At 50.4% G+C, this 22,433-nt stretch overlaps 1 protein-coding gene across 1 annotated transcript in view; it reads left to right on the forward strand.

The window, feature by feature from the left end:
• Positions 1-22,433, forward strand: part of Acacb (acetyl-CoA carboxylase beta) — an 88,876-nt gene that overhangs the window by 13,050 nt on the left and 53,393 nt on the right. The window contains exons 2-10 of the mRNA XM_059249009.1: positions 4,578-4,710; positions 9,167-9,305; positions 9,740-9,849; positions 10,006-10,087; positions 10,877-10,975; positions 13,815-13,924; positions 14,043-14,153; positions 16,819-17,028; positions 17,276-17,446. Of these exons, the coding sequence (XP_059104992.1) occupies positions 4,578-4,710; positions 9,167-9,305; positions 9,740-9,849; positions 10,006-10,087; positions 10,877-10,975; positions 13,815-13,924; positions 14,043-14,153; positions 16,819-17,028; positions 17,276-17,446 (1,165 nt within the window). The remainder of the gene's footprint in view (positions 1-4,577; positions 4,711-9,166; positions 9,306-9,739; positions 9,850-10,005; positions 10,088-10,876; positions 10,976-13,814; positions 13,925-14,042; positions 14,154-16,818; positions 17,029-17,275; positions 17,447-22,433) is intronic.

Raw genomic sequence — 22,433 nt, forward strand, 5'->3', positions numbered from 1 at the left:
CCAGGCTGGCCTTGAATTCACAATCCTCCTGTCTCTGCCTCCCAGGTGCTGGGATTTCAGGTGTGCGTCACCACTCCCTGCTTCAGATCTTCCGAATATTTCATTCTCTGAGGGGAGGCACAGGGTTCCGGAGGGGTGTTACGGGGACATGCGGGCAGTAGGCAGCTGATCCCAGAACAGAAAGTACACTCACTCGGGAGGATGGCTCTAGGCCAGTCAGGTTTCCCAGCTGGAGCTCTGATGGTGCTTGGGGCTGCCCTGTGCATTGTAGGGGGCTGAGCAACATCTCTGATTTCAACCCGTTAGGTACCACGCTCCCTGAGTTGTGACAACCAAGAAGGTATTGTCACACATCCCCCTGGGGAGCAGAAATGCCCTGCTCGACAGCTCCCATGCCCGCACTCTTATTTCCAAGATGATGCAGGATTTATCTTTGCACCCTAATCAATCTTTCCTGCCTCAATATTAAATTCTGAGGTTAGATAGGGTTGGATTACCCACCCAGCTCTGCTGCTGGTCAGCTGTGTGACTTGAGCCTCCCTGAACCTCTGTCTCCTTATTGAGAACAAACGTCAGCCTCTCATACACAGAGTGGTAAGAAGTCTTACCGCGAGAAGGTCCAGGCCATTGTACGCCCTTGACTACATTGATTTCCTCCCAGGACAGCACTGCCTGGCCTTGTGCTCCAGCAGCTGGCTGGGCTGGCACCTCTGGTGTTGATTGCTACTCGAAGCCATTTCCAAAGCCACCGTGGAACATTTCGGCCCTCACCCTTGTCCTTCTGTGTAAGGTCAGGGCTTAGCGTTGGGCCAGAGGCACAGCACTTAGGAAGTTCTCCTTCAGTTGGCTCCAGTGCCAGGGGAAGGTCGTCTGTCTGGAGCCAGCGTTGGTAGGCCTCCAGCATTGTCAAAAAAGAATCAAAATAACCCTGTGCCTGGAGATGGCGCCTGGAGCAAGGCCACCCCTGCAGCCTTGCCTGTTTCCTTGATGGTATTCAGGGATGCTCACGGCCTGCCTGATGAAGGGATTCCGTCACCAGCCTAAAATCAAAGTGATGTCACAGATGGTTCTGGGTCTCAAATGGAGTTTTTCTTTATGTGGCGTTTCCATCGACTCACAGGAGCTGGAAGGTTTGTGTGTCTGTGGGAGGGGTCAGGCTTTCTGACGCAGGATGATGTCAGCCTGTCAGGGAAGGTCCGGGAGAATAGAGTTCAGATGGGGCTTCATGGAGTGGGCTCAGTGAGTGGTTGCTGCTCCCCTTAGTTAAGGAGCAGGTGGACTGTGATTTTTCTGGTGTGGTTATTAATTCGGTGTGCACCATGTCACACAGCCCTTTTCTTTCCCTCTGCTGATGATCTGGACAGCCTCTTTTTTTGAGACAGGGTTTCTCTGTGTAGTTTTAGAGACTTTCCTGGAACTCACTCTGTAGCCCAGGCTGGCCTCGAACTCACAGAGATCTGCCTGCCTCTACCTCCCAAGTGCTGGGATTAAAGGCGTGCGCCACCACCACCCATTAAGAGACAGCCTCTCTTAATCTTAGGTAAATGTGCAGCCCTACTGAATGAGGTGCGTGTTATTGTCCTCATATCCCCGGTGGGAAACCTGAGTGCTTCAAGGGTCAGTGGAATGGCTACGGCTTTGGAAACAACAGATGTCATTCAGGAGAGGAGTGCATGAAGCAGGAGCCACGACTGTCTTCACTGGGGTCAGCAGGCCATCGTGTGTCAAGGAACAGGATGCTCTAAGGAGGGGACATTTGGGTTGGGGACATGGCTCAGTCAGTATTGCAAGTTTGGGGACCTGAGTTTGATTCCCCCAAACCCATTTGAAAATCAGTGTCAAGGCTGGGAGGTGGAAGCAGGAGGATGTGTGGAATTTGCAGTCAGCCATTGCAGCCTAATTGGTGAGCTCCAGGTCAGTGGAAGACTGTCTCAGAGGAAGTGGACGGTGTTCTGGAGGATGGCACCCAAGGCCGTCTACCGGCCTCCACATACACGTGGACACATACCCTGCACACACATGAGCACACATGAATACACATGCTCTATGAAAACCAAAAGAGAACATTCACGGTCCCCCAAACAAACCCTGGGATGTTGAAAATGTAAGGGCCAAAATGAATAGTTTTGCTGCGTGGATCGTTAGGAGAGAAGAAGGCTGAGGGTGCCGCCCAGAAGATAGAAGAAAAGGGAAGAGAAGAAAATGAATAACCTCATGGGCTAGCTGCAGAACTTCAACAAAATATATAATGTAGTGGGCTAGCCTCTGAACTTCAACATCCAAACTTCAGGATATAATAGGGAGGAATAAGACGTAAGGAGATAACTGGGCTGTGGTGGTGCATGCCTTTAATCCCAGCACTTGGGAAGCATAGCCAGGTGGATCTCTGTGAATTCAAGGCCAGCCTGGACTACAGAGCGAGTTCCAGGACAGGCTCCAAAACTACACAGAGAAACTCTGTCTCAAAAAACAAAAAACAAAAAAGACAAAAAAAAGAGGTAAGGAGATATTTGAAGATAGAGTCCCATGTGTTAATTTTTGGTTTATAGAAGGTGGGCTTTGAGGGTCTATCTCAGAGTCCTACTGTAGCATGTGAGGCTCAGGTCCCATTTCTGGCACCGTAAAGAAACAAGACACCAGATAGAGAGAACTGGCAAGTCCGCAGCCTGACTGACAGAAACAGACGTGTTTGTGCACACCACGACACCATCAAATACAGGGGACAGAAGAACACAGAAGCTTCCAAATGTGGAAAAACGAGGCCACTGACCAAAGGTCAGAGATTAAAACCCACCAACCAAAAAACAAACAAACAAACAAACCAAACAACAAGAAAAAACCACCTGGAGGCCCTGACACCACCACGGCCCAGGCTCCCCAAACTCCGGAGAAAGTTTTCCTTCCTACAGCTCAGCACAGATCAAATGATGGGGCTGAGCCCAAGGGCAGAAGGAAAACAGTTGCCCTCCCTTCCACAGCTTTCTCAGAAAGCTCCTTGAGGATTTCTTCCATGGGAACCATAGGGGACTGTAGACGGAAATGTCTCTGGTCCTGCCTTGCCCAGCAGCCGCTTATAAAATAATCGCTCAGAGGCTTATATTAATTACAAACTGTATGGCCTATGGCTTCAGCTTCTGGCTAGCTAACTCTTTCATTGTATATTAACCCATTCCTATTGATCTGTATGTTGCCACATGGCTGTGGTGTGACCGGTCTGCTGACATCTTGTTGCTCCTTTGGTGGCGGTGGCTCACATCTCCCTCGACTCCACTTTATGTTTTAATTGTATGTATTTGTTTAGTGTGTGTGTGTGTGTGTGTGTGTGTGTGTGTGTGTGTGTGTGTATGGGGGGCGCTTCCTGAAGCCCCCTCTGTGATTACACCTGCCATTGTTGACAGGTGATCTCGGGTCACTACCTCACTGGTGATAGATTGACCCCTCCTCTTCTAGGCCCACATTGGGAAGGAAGGGCGTTGGTGTGTGTGTGGAGGAGGGAAAGCTGAGGACAAAGTACAACTTCTGTACTATGTCTTTAAAAATAGTTTTCAGCTTTTAGTAATAATAAAAAAGCCCGGCCGGGCGGTGGTGGCGCACGCCTTTAATCCCAGCACTCGGGAGGCAGAGCCAGGCAGATCTCTGTGAGTTCGAGGCCAGCCTGGGCTACCAAGTGAGTTCCAGGAAAGGCGCAAAGCTACACAGAGAAACCTTGTCTCGAAAACCAAAAAAAAAAATAAATAAATAAAAAAAAATAATAATAATAAAAAAGCCCATATGGAAAAGTTCATGAAAGCTACATGTGCTAAATTTGACAAGTGTTAGAATGAAGAGTCAGACTATGTGAATCTCCTTACTGATCACAGAGAGCCCGTCGGGGACATGCCAAGTAAAAGCCGAGTTAAGACTGGGCAGGACAGGGCACAGGGCTCCTGAGACAGTGCTGACCTTGAGTCTCCTATGCTTCCATGTTTTTCTCTCTGTAGCTAGAGTTTTCCTGCCTAGCCCACAGTCAGGACAAATCTCTGTCACCCGCCAGTCCCACAGCCTCTCAGACCCGACCAAGTAAACGCAGAGACTTATACTGCTTACAAACTGTATGGCCGTGGCAGGCTTCTTGCTAACTGTTCTTATAGCTTAAATTAATCCATTTCTATAAATCTATATCTTGCCACGTGGCTCGTGGCTTACTGGCGTCTTCACATGCTGCTTGTCATGGCAGCGGCTGGCAGTGTCTCCTCCCACCTTCCTGTTCTCTCAATTCTCCTCTCTGTTAGTCCCACCTATACTTCCTGCCTGGCCACTGGCCAATCAGTGTTTTATTTATTGACCAATCAGAGCAACACATTTGACATACAGACCATCCCACAGCATCTCTCTCTCTCTCTCTCTCTCTCTCTCTCTCTCTCTCTCTCTCTCTCTCTCTCTCTCTCGTGTGTGTGTGTGTGTGTGTGTGTGTGTATAGGATGCATGCGCGCACACACTCTCTGGACACTGGTTTTGCCCTCCTAGCCCCAGGCTCCAACCCTGCCCTGGAGGCCCCAGGCTTCCTCCTTCATGGCTCCTGTCTTTCCCCTGCGCAGGCCCAGCATGTCTGGACTCCACCTGGTGAAGAGAGGCCGTGAACATAAAAAACTGGACCTGCACAGAGATTTCACTGTAGCGTCCCCAGCTGAGTTTGTCACCCGCTTTGGAGGCAATAGGGTCATTGAGAAGGTGAGTCCTGTGGGCTGCCGGGGAGTGGGCCCCTTTCCTTGGTTGGAGGCCCAGCTTCAGACTCTTTCTTCACACTTCAGAGGGAGGGTAAGCCACCACTTGGGATACTTGCTTCAGTCCTGGGTGCTTGACTTAGGGAACTTTTCATCCCTTCTCCCAAGCATGGGTATATTACCCCATTCCTCAGAAAAGGAGACTGAGGCCCTGGGCTTGGTCAGGAGACTCCTGGGTGTTATATTGCAGGTGTGGGTTCACATGGGTCCATGGAAAGAAGACCCAGAGGCATGCACCTAAGGATGATTTTTAGCCTTTCCAGCTGCAGGGGATCAGTCTCTCTGGACTGAGTCACTGTCCCTTAGCAAAGGGCCTTTTTATTGTTATCCAGTTCACACCTTTAGCAAGTCAATTTCTGTGTACCAAAACCTCTAATCTAAGCTCCCCAAAGAGACAGTGCCAAATGCAAAATCTCAGTTAAGGGAATACCTCGGTTTTCCGGTTCTCCCTCAGCCAAGTTTTGCACAGGCTTTGCACCTTTGGAAACCCTCAGACAAGATTCACACATTTCAGAGGGAAGGTATGAGACAAAAGGCAGCAGTCACAGAGGGCAGATTAAAGCTAGGTGCTAACACTCTGGAATCAAACCAGCTGCAGCTCTGCAGGAGCTCTCCCTGCACGTGGGTGCTTTTGGGGGGCGTGTGGCTGCTTCCTGGGCTGGTGTTAGGAAAGTATAGACTCCTTGCCAGCACCCCCCACCCCCTCTGAGATGAGGCTTCCTAGAGGACAAGAGACCATGCTCTCTAGTGACATCATGGATGGGCTGCAGCAGAGCGAATGTTGCCGTGTGTGATGTGTATCGTGACCCTAATTAGTCTTATCAGTTAAAACCAGGAGTCAGATACTGGGGTGATAACCTGAAAGATCAGAGAAGCAGAGCAGCAGCCACTAGAGACTTCTTACCTCTATGAATCCTCAGACCCAATGGGGGCTGAGATCCTGTCTCCACCCGCCTTATATTCCTGTCTCCACCTCCTGATTGTGCTGGGATCCAAGGTGTGAGCCTCCCAAGTTCTGGGATCCAAGATGTGAGCCTCCCAGGTGCTGGGATCCAAGGTGTGAGCCTCCCAAGTGCTGGGATCCAAGGTGTGAACCTCCCAAGTGCTGGGATCCAAGGTGTGAGCCTCCCAAGTACTGGGATCAAAAGTGTGAGCCTCCCAGGTCCTGGAATCAAAAGTGTGAGCCTCCCAAGTGCTGGGATCCAAGGTGTGAGCCACCACCACCTGGCCTGTATGGTTAACTAGTGACTAGCTCTGCCCTCTGGTCTCCAGGCAAGCTTTATTTGTCAGAACACAAACAAAATGTCACACAACAGTGATGTTTCACCTGGTCCCTACTCCTCCTCACAAAGCAGGTCCCTACCGTATGGTTATTCCTGCGATGTCCATGACAAGCTATGATCCAGAGGTGGGACACTGGCTGTCCAAGGTCATAGCTTAGTAAGTGGAGCTGAGGTTCATCACTTTACAAATAAGGAGAGGAGATAGCTGAACCTGACTAGCTGGTTCCTCCATCTTGCTCCAAACACTCAGATCTAGAGTCTCTTGGGAAAGATCTAGAAATGGCATTTATTTTTTTGAGACAGGGTTTTGTGTATCTCAGGTTGGCCTCAAACTCCAAGGATGAACTTGAACTTCTGATGATCCCACCTCCACCTCCCAAGTGTGTGCTGTGATACCCAGTCGGTGCAGCACTGGCCATTGAACCCAGGCTCTGGACATGCTCGGCAGCAGCCCTCTGCTGACTGATTTATACCCTCCATCCCTCATTCCTAGACACTGCATTTTGGACTCACTGGGAGACTTAATTTGCAGCCAGCCCCACTGTGGCTTGTGTTGCATTCGCAGAGCGTCAAAGCTAGCCTCAGGTAGCCCCACTGTGGCTGGTGTTGCATTCTCAGAGCGTCATGGCTAGCCTCGGGTAGCCTTCACCCAGAGCTCTTTTACTTTCAGACTTAGTAACTGACAGCAGCTTGCCCTCAGTGCTGGAGTCTCATGGGAGTTGTCTGGGGATGAGAGCTGAAAGCTGTGCCCCCCACGGGGCTCCCAGAGTGTGCCCTCTCCTACCACCCCCAGTTCTTCCCTCGGGACCGAGCCTTGCGTTAGCAATGAGAAAGCCACAGCTCGGGTGTCCTCATTCCTTCCTCTGTGATCCCCTCACAGGGTTAGCGGGCTGTGCAGCTGAGTCAGGAGTCTTGGCCAAAGCCTTGGCAAGTCACGGGTGTGAGCTTACTATAAGACAGATGCCATCGCATCCCAAACCTCCGAGACGCTGGCCCTCAGCAGCATGGCTAGGACTGTATAGCAGTGGGAAAGAACACAGGATGGAATTGCTCCGTGAGCTAGAGCTTGAGATCACAGACCTAATTGCTTTTTAAATTTTGTGTTATTTGTTTATTTTGAGACAGGGTCTCATTATGTAGTCGTGCTACCCATGACCTTGAAATTCTTCTCCTTCAGCTTCTAGACCATTGGGATTATAGGCATATGACTGGATTCTGTCTTTTTTTTTCTTTTCTTTTGAGACAGGGTCTCTCTGGGTTGCCCTGGCTATCCTGGAACTCACTTTGTAGACCAGGCTGGCCTCAAACTTACAGAGGTCTGTCTGCCTCTGCCTCCTAAGTATTGGGATTAAAGGTGTGAATTATGCCTGGTTCAAATGATTTATGTATTTTTTTTTTTAATTTTTTTTTAATTTATTTATTTATTATGTATACAGTGTTCTGTCTGCACATATCCCTGCAGGCCAGAAGAGGGCACCAGATCTCATTACAGATGGTTGTGAGCCACCATGTGGTTGCTGGGAATTGAACTCAGGACCTTTGGAAGAACAAGCAGTGCTCTTAACCTCTGAGCCATCTCTCCAGCCCCCGATTTATGTATTTTTATTTTATGTGCGTGAGGGTTTTTGTCTGCCTGCATATGTGTATATGTACCATGTGTATGCAGTTTGCTCAGAGGCCAGAAGAGGGCAGTGGATCCCAGGGACCTGGTTATATAAGAGCTGCCTCGTGGGTGCTGAGAATTGAACCTGGGTCCTCTGAAAGAGCAGCCAGTGCCTTTAACCACTGAGACATCTCTCTAGGCCTGAGACATTCTAATTAATTAATTGTCCTTCTTTAGTGCTGGAGGATCAAACTTTGTTAGGTAAATGCCGTACCCCTGAGCTGTACCCTCAGCCCCATATATTATGTGTGTGTATGTATGGTTATTGTTAAAGGTTGTTTTTGTGAGACCATCATACACAGCTCTGCTTCCTCCCACATCACTCCCTCCCCTCCATCCCTGCCTCCAACTCTTCTTGTATCCCCCTCTCCCAAATTCATGACCTCTTCTTTAATTATTATTGTTTTACACACACACACACATGCACACATTCTACTGAGTCCATTTAGTGTTGCTCATACGTATGGGTTCCCTGCATGACCACTTGGAACTGGACAACTTATGCGGGAAGGTGAGGTGCTCACCCCTGGAGAACACCGATTCTCCCCCTCTCAGCAGCCATTGGCTACCTGTAGCTCTTCATCTAGGGGCAGGGCCTTGCGAATCCCCCGCCCTCCCTCATCCCTGTCTCACAGCCGGCGTTTGGTCCTCTGGCTCTTCCAAGATGTGTCCTGAGCTTTAGATGGAGGGGTTGAATTGCAGTTGGGCCCACACAGACATTTCTCATCTGCACATTGACCAGTTGTGGATGTCTGTACTAGTCTCCACCTGTGGCAAAAGAGTCGTCTTTGATGAGGGTATGAGAGCTACAGTTACCTGGCCAGGCTGGAGCACAGACTCCCATACATACACACACACACACACACACACACACACACACACACACACACACACACGTATATTATTTATTTATTGAGACAGGATCTCATGATGTAGCCTTGACTAGTCTGGATCTCGCTCTGTAGACCAGGTTAGCCTTGAACTCACAGAGATCCTCCTGTCTCTACCTTCTGAGTGCTGGGAGGATCATTTTTTTAAAAACCAAATCTGAGCCTTATAGTTGGAGAGATCTGGATTTGAGCTCATGCTCTGACACTCTGGCTGTGTGACCCTGAGGAAGTGTCTTAGCTTCTCTGAGTTTTAGTGTCTTTTTAGTCTCCAGATAGGGCAATGGTAAAACTCCCTTCAAAGGGCGGTTGTGAGGGTGAAATGAAACAGAACAGGTGAGACACTTGTCACTACAGCCTGGCATGTACTGAGCACCCAGAGATGTCAGCGGGAATGACAGCAGTCCACCCAGGGCACCCTTGCCATCCCAGTCCATCCTCCTGCCCACCCACCCGCTCCCTCCGTCCTCCCTGTGTGTGAGCACCAGCTGTGTGGGACCATGTTGGGTGCTCTGGGTTCCCTGTGCAGGTGCCACTAAGGTCCTGGCTCTTCCCTGGTGTCCCCGTCAGGTCCTCATCGCCAACAACGGCATCGCTGCCGTCAAGTGTATGCGCTCCATCCGCCGCTGGGCCTATGAGATGTTCCGTAACGAACGTGCCATCCGCTTTGTGGTCATGGTGACCCCTGAGGACCTTAAGGCCAATGCAGGTACCTGAACCCCAGGCCGTGGCCATCTCTGTCTGCCCTCCCCTCCCCCACCCCGCTCAGGCAGGTCCATCCTGGGCCCCAGAGCTGTAGGATCTCCTTCACTAGCTCATGGATGTTTTTTGTTTTTGTTTTTGTTCCTTTTTGTTTTGATTTTGTTTTTGAGACAGGGTTTCTCTGTGTAGCCCTGGCTGTCCTGGAACTTGCTCTGTAGCCCAGGCGGGCCTTGAACTCACACAGATCCTCCTGGCTCTGCCTCCCGAGTGCTGGGATTAAAAGTGTGCGCCACTACCGCCTGGCTGATTTTCTTCAGTTTTTTTGTCCACGTCATCCATGGTCGCCATGGGCTCCTCCTGGGAAGAATGTGTCACACCTCACTGTTCTGTGTATGACCTGTCTGTCCCCGGCTCTCCCCTCTCTCTCCGGTTTAACTGCAGAGTACATCAAAATGGCGGATCAGTATGTTCCCGTCCCAGGAGGGCCCAATAACAACAACTACGCCAACGTGGAGCTGATCATAGACATTGCTAAGAGAATCCCTGTGCAGGTGATGGTTGGCAGCTCTCAAAGGTGGCCACAGGGGGTGGGGACGGTGATGCCCCTTGCTACAGTTCGTGATGGCCTGATGGGACACAGCCGAGCGTTGGGTGCCATGGCAGGCAGGGTCTTACAGGATCTCTGTTCACCCTCTCTGTGTTTGCAGGCCGTGTGGGCTGGCTGGGGCCATGCGTCGGAAAACCCCAAACTTCCAGAGCTGCTGTGCAAGCATGAGATTGCTTTCCTAGGTAGCGTGTGCCCTCTGTCCGATGCTTGGGGGTTGGGTGGTGCCAGGTCAGGGTCTCTTTCCCGGGCTGTTCTTCACAGTGGAGATCGGTTGGCTTCCTTGTGAAGGGCAGGGATGGGAGGCCGTGAGTGAGTGGACCAGGCTATGGCAGCAGGACCCGCTGCCTTGGTTATTGCAATGGGGTGATGCTGTGGCCAGCAATGCCCTCTGCTGGTGTTTCTGTTGGTGTTAAGGTACCAGTCAAGCTGACCCAGGGCTCACATTTCTGAGAGGGCCATATCTTTGGGCTGCTTTTTGCAGAACCAAAGCCCCTTACTTTTTGTTAGGTAAGATGATACTTTGTTTGATGGCATCTGTGGGTCTCAGGATTTTTATTTGTGGATGTGTTGGTCATCTCTGTATGCACACAGGCAGGCCCTCTGTCCTCAGGACACCCACAGACACCGATGCCCCCTCTGTGAAAAGGCACGGTCATTACACATGCTTTGTGTTTGAGTTACCTCTAGGCTCCTTATAACCTGGTTCAGCGACCATGCTGGGTTCCATAATATTAATTAGGTAATCAAGACAAGGAAAAAAGTCTGTGCAAATTCAGTACAGATGCAATTAAAAAATCTTTCCTGTCTGTGGTCATTGTATACTCCATGCTGGATTCGGAGTGGAGCAGAGCTGAGTGTCCCGTCAAAGATGAAGAACTCGGTGAGGGATGCTGGTTGCACAAGACCGGGAGCTCACAGGCTCTGCCTCTCCGCGGCTGACCCTATTCTGCTCTCCTTTCCTGACCCTGCAGGTCCCCCCAGTGAGGCCATGTGGGCCCTGGGAGATAAGATCGCCTCCACCATCGTAGCCCAGACGTTGCAGATCCCAACCCTGCCCTGGAGCGGAAGCGGTAAGGGAGCCAGACCTGAAAGATTTTAGACCAGATAAGAATGTGACTTCACTGTAGCGGACTTAGCAAATGTGAGAGGTGTGAAAATGGGAAACGCTTGTGGTATCTCACGTCTGTAATCCCAGCACACACACACACACACACACACACACACACACACCCCAACACACACCCCAACACACACCAATACACACGCGCACACACACACCAACACACATGCACACACATAACATACATGCTGGGTGGTAGTGGCACATGCCTTTAATTCCAGCACTCAGGAGGCAGAGCCAGGCGGATCTCTGTGAGTTCAAGGCCAGCCTGGTCTACAGCGTGAGTTCCAGGACAGCCTGGGATATACAGAGAAACCCTGTCTCGAAAAACAAAAACAAAACAAAAAGAGAACACATGCACACACACACCAACACACATGTACACACACACACACCAATACACATGCACACACACACCAACACACACACACTAGCACACATACATACACACACACAAGAAAAAGAAAAAGAAAGAAGAGCCCTTCATGATCCAGTGTTGAGCACTAACTGGGTGTCTTTCTCAGCTGTCTTCTAGGCAAAGCCTTTAAAAACCAGATGTGAGCTGGGGAGGTGGTTCGGCAAGTTTAAGCACTTGCTGCCCGAGCCTGACATCCCTGAGCTAGATCCCCAGAACCCACAGAAAGCAGCATGTGATGGTGCACACTCTAACCTCGGCAGGCCTGTGTGGAGTGGGAAATGGAGACAGAATTGTCAGGAAGCTCGAGGGCCAGCTAGCCTGGGGTGCACAGTGGCAGGAACAGTGTGAGAGGCCCTCCCTCGGGAAGGTGGGAAGAGGGAAACTTGACCTTTACCGGCAGTCTGTGGCATGTACACACCCATTACATACATACATGTATACTCACATTACATACAGACACACAGACACAGACATGCACACACACACACATTCGCTTAGATACACACGGACACACACATATTCACACACAAACAGACAAAGCCATGCACACACTTCACATACACAGAGACACACATAGACACAGACATGCATACACACACAGATGCACACATACATCACATACATACAGACACACAAACATGTGCGCGCACACACAGTCACACACATTCACACAAACGAATAGTAAACAAAATTAACAACTAAAAAGATGTTAAGTTGACTACTTTGTAATTTCTTTTGCAATCATGGCCATCTTTCTGTCCCAGTAAATAGACTTCCTGCCATTTAAGATGCCTGTGTGATGTCGCTCTTCTGTCTGTGGTCCTGGGACCGGAACCCACGGCCTTGCACACATGTGGCACGCTCTGCTTCCGAGCTTCTTCCTGACTCCTTTGTGTTGGTTTTGAGATGATCTCTGGGTCTCTCAGGTTGTCCTAGAACTCATCATCATCCTCCTGCTTCAGCTTCCGAGTAGCTGGGGCCACAGGCATGTGCCCCACACCTGGAGCCTGTGCCGGACTTTGTCGTGTGGGGCACACGTCTGTACTGTGATTTACTGCAGTTTTACAGCTTAGGCCATTTCTTCATTTGTTCTGCAACTTAAAAAATAGTCAAAATGGGGCTTTGACAGTCCTACAGCTGAATATATGTGATTTTAATCATCTGTGGGTAAAAGCCCCAAAGTAGAACTTCTAGGGCAGATTAAAAAAACAAAAAAACAAAAGGAAAAACGTGTCAAGGTTTTACTACTTTGTGTGACTTTTTTTTTTTTATTCCTCTAAAGACTGAAAATGTTCCAGTTTGGGGAATGTATTTGTTTAATCTTTGCCTGGTTTTGGAAAGCAGTGATCCCTGAGAAAAAGAGTGACTCCCTAGGGTAGAGAGGGGGCGCTTTCTAGATTCCGGTTCACATTGCTCCATGTGTTTCTTTTTAAAGATCTTAAAAATTATTATTTGTCTCTCTCTGTGTGTATGTGTGTATGGTGTGTGTGTATGTCTATGTATATGTATGCATGTGTGTATACCTGTATGTGGTGTGTGTGTGTGTATGTGTGTATGGTGTGTGTGTATGTCTATGTATATGTATGCATGTGTGTATGCCTGTATGTGGTGTGTGTGTGTATGTGTGTATGGTGTGTGTGTGTATATGTCTATGTATATGTATGCATGTGTGTATACCTGTATGTGGTGTGTGTGTGTATGTGTGTATGGTGTGTGTGTATGTTGTGTATGGTGTGTGTGTATGTCTATGTATATGTATGCATGTGTGTATGCCTGTATGTGGTGTGTGTGTGTGTGTGTATGGTGTGTGTGTGTATGTGTATGTCTATATACGTGTGTGTGTATACATGTATGTGGTGTGTGTGTATGTGTGTGTGGTGTGTGTGTATGTCTATGTATATGTATGCATGTGTGTATACCTGTATGTGGTGTGTGTGTGTATGGTGTGTGTGTATATGTATGCATGTGTGTATACCTGTATATGGTGTGTGTGTGTATGTGTGTATGGTGTGTGTGTATGTGTATGTCTATGTACGCATGTGTGTATACGTGTGTGTGGTGTGTGTGTATGCATGTGGTGTGTGTATGTGTGCACCATGTGTGTGCAGTGCCTTCGGAGGCCAGAAGAGGCTGTCAGACCCTTTGGAGCTGGAGTTAGCGGCTCCTGTGGGCTGCCTGACTCGGGTGCTGGGAAGAGATCTTCTGGAAGAGCAGCGAGTGCTGCTGAGCGCTGCTGACCGCTGACCGCTCTCCAGCCCTGTATATGCTCCTTAAGCTTTGATTCCCATTCGGGATCCTGAAACGCGTGGGTGTGGTTGCTGGGCTGTGCTCCTGCGGTCCTCAGGAGAACACAACCCTTTGTCCCCTGCAGGTCTCACCGTGGAGTGGACGGAGGACAGCAAGCAGCAGGGTAAATGCATCAGCGTCCCAGAAGACGTCTACGAACGAGGCTGTGTGAAAGATGTGGAGGAAGGCTTGGAGGTAGCTGCCGAGTGCGCAGGGCCAGCGTGGTGACCGCGGGCCAGCGTGACACAGCCTTCCCTACACCCTGGTGTTGGACTTGTCCCATTTAAAGGGCCTGTTTGCCTTCTTCCCTCAGGCGGCAGAGAAAGTTGGGTTTCCACTGATGATCAAAGCCTCCGAAGGCGGTGGAGGAAAAGGCATCCGCAAGGCTGAGAGTGCGGAGGACTTCCCGATGCTCTTCAGACAAGTGCGTGCTCTCGCCTGCGCCCTTCCCTGCCTCTGCCTCAGTCCAGTCATTAGCAATACCCTCCTAAGTGGGGACAGCATGTGCAGGAGCTGGGTCTATAGAGCTGGTTTTTGTTGTTGGTTGTTTAAGTGTGAGTGTGAGCCTGTGAGTGTCAGGTTGAGGGAGTGTCAGAGTTGTCTGTCCTCCACATGTTTGTGACAGGTGCTCATATCGTTTTTTGCTGCTGCACACGCTAGGCTAGTTGGCCCGTGAGTTTCCAGAGGTGCCCCTGTCCCACCTCCTGTCTCTGTAGGTAGAAAGCTCACAGACACACACACTGCTATGTATTCGGGTTCTGGGGATTTGAACTCAGTTCTCCCTACTACTGAGACATCCCCCCAGGGCGCTCCCCCCCCCACTTTCTCTCTCTCTCTGAGTGGTAGCGGTGCTGGGGTGGGAACCCAAGGGCTCACACTTCTAAACAAGCTCGCTCAGTGTGGCCACTAAGCCACACACCCACTTTGTGTTGTCCTTTGAAGCAATTGTGCACATCGTGGCTCCCAGAGGCCCGTGGCTCCTTCTGGCCTTTGCAACATCCCTTCAGATGGGTGGAGGCTTGCCTTAGGGGGTCTCTGAAATGGTCACCTGTTTGCTTAGGGTATTTTGTAAATCTTACGGTTTGGGGTTTATGTTTTTAAGCGTCTGGATGTTCGGTTTCCGTGTGGGCGTGGTTCCTGTGTTGTTTGTAGCTAGCCTTCTCCCTCTGTTAACCCCGCTCTGTAGACCAGGCTGGCCTCGAACTCAGAGATCCGCCTGCCTCTGCCTCCCAATTGCTGGAGTTAAAGGTGTGTGCCACCATGCCTGGCAACAATACCCTTCTTGCTGGCAGAGTACCAGAGTGACACAAGATACCACATGGGCATGTGTGGTGTGTGTGGCGTGTGTGTGTGTGTGTGTGTGTGTGTGTGTGTGTGTGTGTGTGTGTGGCATGTGTGGTGTGTGTGTGGCATGTATGGCGTGTGTGGCATGTGTGTGTGTCTTCTGGTCTCTCTTACAAAGCCACCTGGATTCAACCAGAGGCTCTAGCCTGATGCCCTTACACACTTCTGATCACTTCCAAAAGGCCTGACCCCCAGACGCCACAGCTGTATTACATCTCCTTTCTACCCTTTTATTTCCTCACGTGGGGATTAAGCTCCAACGTTAGCCCTGGAGGGAAACCCACATTCTGACATATCAGTGACATAGAGTGTCACTCATGGTGGAACATTTGTCCAGCAAGCACGAAACTCCTGGCCCCACCCCAGCCCTACCCACTCACCTACCAGCCCACACATTCCCACACTCACCCACCCACACCCACCTACACTCATACACACGTGCTCACCTACACTTACCACTCACACACACACACACACACACATACTCACACTCACCTACACCATCCACATTTGCCCACCCACACTCACACACACCCCATGACGTGGTATCACACACATATCATGCCATGGTATTTGATATGAACAGTACCTTGCTTTTTTTTTCCTTTCTGAATTATTTCTTCAGTAGAGACCTTTGAAGAGCCAGCATGATGGTGCACACCTTTAACCAGGAGGCAGAGGCAGGTGCATCTCTGTGAATGCAGGACTAGCCTGGTCTACATAGTGAGTCTAAGGCTAGTTAGAGCTACAGTGAGACTCTGTCTCAGACAACAACAAAAGCCCTCTGGAGAAAGACTCAGTTAAGGCTGTACACTTCTCATGCCCTGACAAATATACTTTGAGAACCTGCTAGAAAGGGTCTCTTGTGGTCCTGTTCTCAGAGTGTGAGTGCCGTATCCTGATGTCGGATTCACTGCCATGTTGTGTCTGCTGGGTGAGCAGCCTCAGGAAGGGCTTCTAGAAACTTTGAGCATCAGAGGGGATGGTTCCCATCTGCTCTTCCATCACCCAGGTTCCCCAGCCCAGAGGTGGATGTGGGGTGTTTTGTCTAAAGGAGTATTCTGTATGTTATTGCATGTGCAGGGGAAAGGTAGCTTGCAACCCCACTCCTACCCCGCTGTGGATCGCTGTTCGACAGATAAAGTTGCATGTGTTTAAACTGTTCCACGTGGTGTTCCGTCCTTCATATATTTGCTGGGGTGATTCTCAAAGATCCAGCACCTCACGTGCTTATGTGTGCTTGGGAAGCATGCTTGAGACTTCTTTGAGCAGATTTCAAGTGCACAATACATTAATTATTACACCCTGCCGTGTGCTACACCCCCAGAAAACTAAACTCAGGGGGTGGATTTTCGTTGTTGTTTGTCTTGTGTTTTGCTGCGTAGCTGAGGCTAGTCTTGAATTCCCCATGTAGCTCAGGCTGGCCCTAAACTTTTGACAGCCTTCCTGCTTCAGACTCTTGGGTCCTGAGGTTACAGGTACAGACCACCACGTTCCACTTCGTGTGACATCCTTAGTGTAGGATTGTTGGGGAAATGGTACCCTTTTAACAGCGTTGGACTTAAAAACAATGAGAAAGGATAGCATGTGTCTGTTGGAGGAAAAACAAAAGTGAGGAATACGTAGTGGCTGGGAGGAGCCCCTACCCATGTCATTGCTATTCTTTAATGTTTCCTCCTGAGAACTTGCGGAAGCTTCCAGAGCTGGAGTCTCCCGGGATCAGCCATCACCCCCTTCCCCGACAGGTGCAGAGTGAGATCCCAGGCTCGCCTATCTTTCTCATGAAGCTGGCCCAGAACGCACGGCACCTGGAGGTCCAGGTCCTGGCAGATCAGTATGGAAACGCCGTCTCGCTGTTTGGACGCGACTGCTCCATCCAGAGGCGGCACCAGAAGATTATCGAGGAGGCTCCAGCCACCATTGCCGCTCCAGCCGTGTTTGAGTTCATGGAACAGGTGCCTTTGGCAGACCTGGGCTTGGGGCAGCTCAGAAGAAACGGGCTATAGATGGTGGCTGGAAGGTGTGGATGTGGCAGGGAGCCCATCCCGGGGTGGGTGGGGTGACCTCAGCATCGCACATATGTGTTCATCACTGGTCAGGACTCCCAAGGGGCAGCTCCCCAGAGTGCACTTGGGGAGGGAATGGTGGCTGCCACTCACCCAAGAGCTGCTGGAAGCCCTTGGCTTCTGTCTGTCTCTGCAGTGTGCCGTCCTCCTGGCCAAGACCGTGGGTTACGTGAGCGCTGGCACGGTGGAATATCTGTACAGCCAGGATGGCAGCTTCCATTTCTTGGAGCTGAACCCACGCTTGCAAGTGGAGCATCCGTGCACTGAAATGATCGCAGACGTCAACCTGCCCGCCGCACAGTTGCAGGTGAGGAGGACCTGAGGATGGCCCCAAGCCCTGGGCGGGTACTCACCCACCTCTGCTTTTTACATAAAAGGAGGAAGATTTTCTTTTTCACTTGGCCTAGAGTCACACTGTTTCATAGGGAGAATGATCCACTGGTCATGCTTTGGGCTTTGAAGGTTTTTTTTTTTTTTTTTTAAAGATTTATTATGTGTGCAGTGTTCTGTCTGCATGTATGCCTACAGGCCAGAAGAGGGCACCAGATCTCATTACAGATGGTTGTGAGCCACCATGTGGTTGCTGGGAGTTGAACTCAGGACCTCTGGAAGAGCAGTCAGTGCTCTTAACCGCCAAGCTGTCTCTCCAATCCCTGAAGGGGTTTATTAAGTGTACAGCAAATGGGAGTGGGATAAAGTGCGAGGAGCAGGGTGGTGGAAGGGGGTTAGATCAGTCACATGGGCCATCAGGCAGGACACACTGGGGAAGCCTGGGACCCAAACAATCTGCCGGAGCATTTGGCTAGGAGGATCCTGGGCAGAACATCTTCTCCCAGCTGAGGCAGTTGGGAACAGTATTAACACCAGTGTGAACAGCAGCCCAGGCCTTTCTGTGTCACAGTGTGAACAGCAGCCCAGGCCTTTCTATATCACAGTGTGAACGGCAGCCCAGGCCTTTCTATATCACAGTGTGAACGGCAGCCCAGGCCTTTCTATGTCACAGTGTGAACAGCAGCCCAGGCCTTTCTATATCACAGTGTGAACAGCAGCCCAGGCCTTTCTATATCACAGTGTGAACAGCAGCCCAGGCCTTTCTGTGTCACAGTGTGAACGGCAGCCCAGGCCTTTCTGTATCACAGTGTGAACAGCAGCCCAGGCCTTTCTGTATCACAGTGTGAACAGCAGCCCAGGCCTTTCTGTGTCACAGTGTGAACAGCAGCCCAGGCCTTTCTGTATCACAGTGTGAACAGCAGCCCAGGCCTTTCTGTGTCACAGTGTGAACAGCAGCCCAGGCCTTTCTGTATCACAGTGTGAACAGCAGCCCAGGCCTTTCTGTATCACAGTGTGAACAGCAGCCCAGGCCTTTCTGTGTCACAGTGTGAACGGCAGCCCAGGCCTTTCTATGTCACAGTGTGAACAGCAGCCCAGGCCTTTCTGTGTCACAGTGTGAACAGCAGCCCAGGCCTTTCTGTATCACAGTGTGAACAGCAGCCCAGGCCTTTCTATATCACAGTGTGAACAGCAGCCTAGGCCTTTCTATATCACAGTGTGAACGGCAGCCCAGGCCTTTCTATATCACAGTGTGAACAGCAGCCTAGGCCTTTCTATATCACAGTGTGAACAGCAGCCTAGGCCTTTCTATATCACAGTGTGAACAGCAGCCCAGGCCTTTCTGTATCACAGTGTGAACAGCAGCCCAGGCCTTTCTGTGTCACAGTGTGAACAGCAGCCTAGGCCTTTCTATATCACAGTGTGAACGGCAGCCCAGGCCTTTCTTCTGTATCACAGTGTGAACAGCAGCCCAGGCCTTTCTGTATCACAGTGTGAACAGCAGCCCAGGCCTTTCTATATCACAGTGTGAACAGCAGCCTAGGCCTTTCTATATCACAGTGTGAACGGCAGCCCAGGCCTTTCTATATCACAGTGTGAACGGCAGCCCAGGCCTTTCTGTATCACAGAGTGAACGGCAGCCCAGGCCTTTCTGTATCACAGTGTGAACAGCAGCCCAGGCCTTTCTATATCACAGTGTGAACGGCAGCCCAGGCCTTTCTATATCACAGTGTGAACGGCAGCCCAGGCCTTTCTATGTCACAGTGTGAACAGCAGCCCAGGCCTTTCTATATCACAGTGTGAACAGCAGCCCAGGCCTTTCTATATCACAGTGTGAACAGCAGCCCAGGCCTTTCTGTATCACAGTGTGAACAGCAGCCCAGGCCTTTCTATATCACAGTGTGAACAGCAGCCTAGGCCTTTCTATATCACAGTGTGAACGGCAGCCCAGGCCTTTCTATATCACAGTGTGAACGGCAGCCCAGGCCTTTCTGTATCACAGAGTGAACGGCAGCCCAGGCCTTTCTGTATCACAGTGTGAACAGCAGCCCAGGCCTTTCTATATCACAGTGTGAACGGCAGCCCAGGCCTTTCTATATCACAGTGTGAACGGCAGCCCAGGCCTTTCTATGTCACAGTGTGAACAGCAGCCCAGGCCTTTCTATATCACAGTGTGAACAGCAGCCCAGGCCTTTCTATATCACAGTGTGAACAGCAGCCCAGGCCTTTCTGTGTCACAGTGTGAACAGCAGCCCAGGCCTTTCTGTATCACAGTGTGAACAGCAGCCCAGGCCTTTCTGTATCACAGTGTGAACAGCAGCCCAGGCCTTTCTATATCACAGTGTGAACAGCAGCCCAGGCCTTTCTGTGTCACAGTGTGAACAGCAGCCCAGGCCTTTCTGTGTCACAGTGTGAACAGCAGCCCAGGCCTTTCTGTGTCACAGTGTGAACAGCAGCCCAGGCCTTTCTGTGTCACAGTGTGAACGGCAGCCCAGGCCTTTCTGTATCACAGTGTGAACAGCAGCCCAGGCCTTTTGTATCACAGTGTGAACGGCAGCCCAGGCCTTTCTATATCACAGTGTGAATAGCAGCCCAGGCCTTTTGTATCACAGTGTGAACAGCAGCCCAGGCCTTTCTGTGTCACAGTGTGAACAGCAGCCCAGGCCTTTCTGTATCACAGTGTGAACGGCAGCCCAGGCCTTTCTGTGTCACAGTTTGAGCAGCAGCCCAGGCCTTTCTGTATCACAGTGTGAACAGCAGCCCAGGCCTTTTGTATCACAGTGTGAACGGCAGCCCAGGCCTTTCTATATCACAGTGTGAATAGCAGCCCAGGCCTTTTGTATCACAGTGTGAACGGCAGCCCAGGCCTTTCTATATCACAGTGTGAACAGCAGCCCAGGCCTTTCTGTGTCACAGTGTGAACAGCAGCCCAGGCCTTTCTGTATCACAGTGTGAACGGCAGCCCAGGCCTTTCTGTGTCACAGTTTGAGCAGCAGCCCAGGCCTTTCTGTATCACAGTGTGAACGGCAGCCCAGGCCTTTCTGTGTCACAGTGTGAACGGCAGCCCAGGCCTTTCTGTATCACAGTGTGAACGGCAGCTGAGGCTCTTGCTTTGGGAAGGTGGCTGGCAATGACCGACCTCCCGGCTGTGCTCAAAGACACTGGTTTGCTTTCACTATTTATTTTCCTCCTGTTCTCAAGGACTTGGTGACCTCACTCTTGGATGTGGCGACCTCACTCAGGCTGTTCTGTTTTCTATTCCCTTTTCACAGGGCCGGCTTGTCCCGGACAAGGGTTTGAGAAGACACTCTTAGGATAGCATTAGGGGTGGTGACCATCCATCCAGAGCTGGCCTCTCAGTTAGCTTAACAGCACATGGCAATTCATTGATGCAATGTATATTACACACATTCTGCGAGCATGTGGCCCACGGCTAAGGACTCCTTTGTTAATGAGAGTTCTGACATTTTTAAAATCAATGCCTCTTCCCTCTGGTCTCCCCTCCTTCCCTGTTTATACATTGTTGTTTTTTGAAAGATTTTTTTTTTTCAAAAGCATTATTTATTTTTATTTGTGTGTATCTGCATGAGTTTATGTGCACCAACCACATGTGTGCAGGTGCCCTGGGAGGCCTGAGGTCATCAGATCCTCTGGAGCTGGAGTTAGAAGCATCATGAGTCTCCTGATGTGGGCGCTTGGCATTTAGACAAAAAGAGGGAAATGTAGAATATTGTTTTAAGATGTGTTACATTTGTTTGTGCTATGGAATATTTCTTTAATCAGGGAAGGGCTTCGTGATCACAGGGGCCACGATGGGGCCTTGAGATGGAAGAGTGCAGCATGAGGGGACCTTGTGGGGGTGTGGGGAAGAGGGAGGGGTGGGGGGAGGAAGAGAGAGAGAGGGGGAGGGAGGGGAGGAGGGGGAGAGAGACAGAGAGAGAGCCTTCCCTTGAAGAGATACCTTGTGTGCGGCCATGACACCTTGAATGTACTGACCTCATCTCCAAAGCTAAGTATGTCTGGGCCTGATTAGTGCAGAGTTCGTCCTGGCCTAGCCTACATGCCAAGGAGCCAGGTACTGGATAGGAACATAAATTTATCACGAGGCTTTGGGGAGGGGCCGCAAGGCCCCAGAACAGCATAGTTTCTTACCTGAGTTGGAGGTGTGTGGCCTGACTTCTGGGAGACCGAGAGGCAGAGAGGGTTATGAAGCCACAGGTGGGACTGAACCTTTTTACCAGTCTCCCAATACTGCCGTATAAAGGTACAAGGTGTCTGGGACAATGTCACAATGTACTTGTAGCCCATGGGAAATACAGCATCAGGCCAGTGTTTAATCGATACACTGTCTATATTAAGCGTTCCTAATTGTTCCAATAGTTCCTTTCTTTTGAGACAGGGTTTCTCTGTGTAGTTTTGGTGCCTTTAGACCAGGCTGGCCTCGAACTCACAGAGATCCACCTGCCTCTGCCTCCTGAGTGCTGCTGGGATTAATGGTGTACGCCACCGCGCCCAGCCCAATAGTTCCCTTTATGGCAGTGTTTATTTTGTTTTTACAAATGCTGACCAACTCAGATGTACACTCCCTTTCATTGTCGTGCATCCTCTTAAGTCTGGGACATTCCCCGGTCTTTTCCTTTTCATTCTTCTTGAGGGGTGCTGGTCATGGAACCCAGGGCCTCGTGTGACCTTGGTGATTGTTTGGAAGACTTTGATTGATTGATTTTTATGTGTGTGAATGTGAGCATGCCATGTCATGATGTGTCATGCCATGTCAGAGGATGTTTTATAGTTTCTCTCCTTCCACCAGGTGGGGCCTGGTATTGAACTCAGGTCGTTAGACTTGGCAGCAGTCACCGTTATCTGCTGAGCCGTCTCACCGGCCCGACATCAGTGCTTTTGAGCATTCAGGCTGAATGTCCCTCAGTTTGCATTTGCTTGATTATTTCTTCCTGGTTTGATTC

The sequence above is a fragment of the Peromyscus eremicus genome, chromosome 23 (assembly GCF_949786415.1).
Source record: "Peromyscus eremicus chromosome 23, PerEre_H2_v1, whole genome shotgun sequence".
NCBI classification, from domain to species: domain Eukaryota; kingdom Metazoa; phylum Chordata; class Mammalia; order Rodentia; family Cricetidae; genus Peromyscus; species Peromyscus eremicus.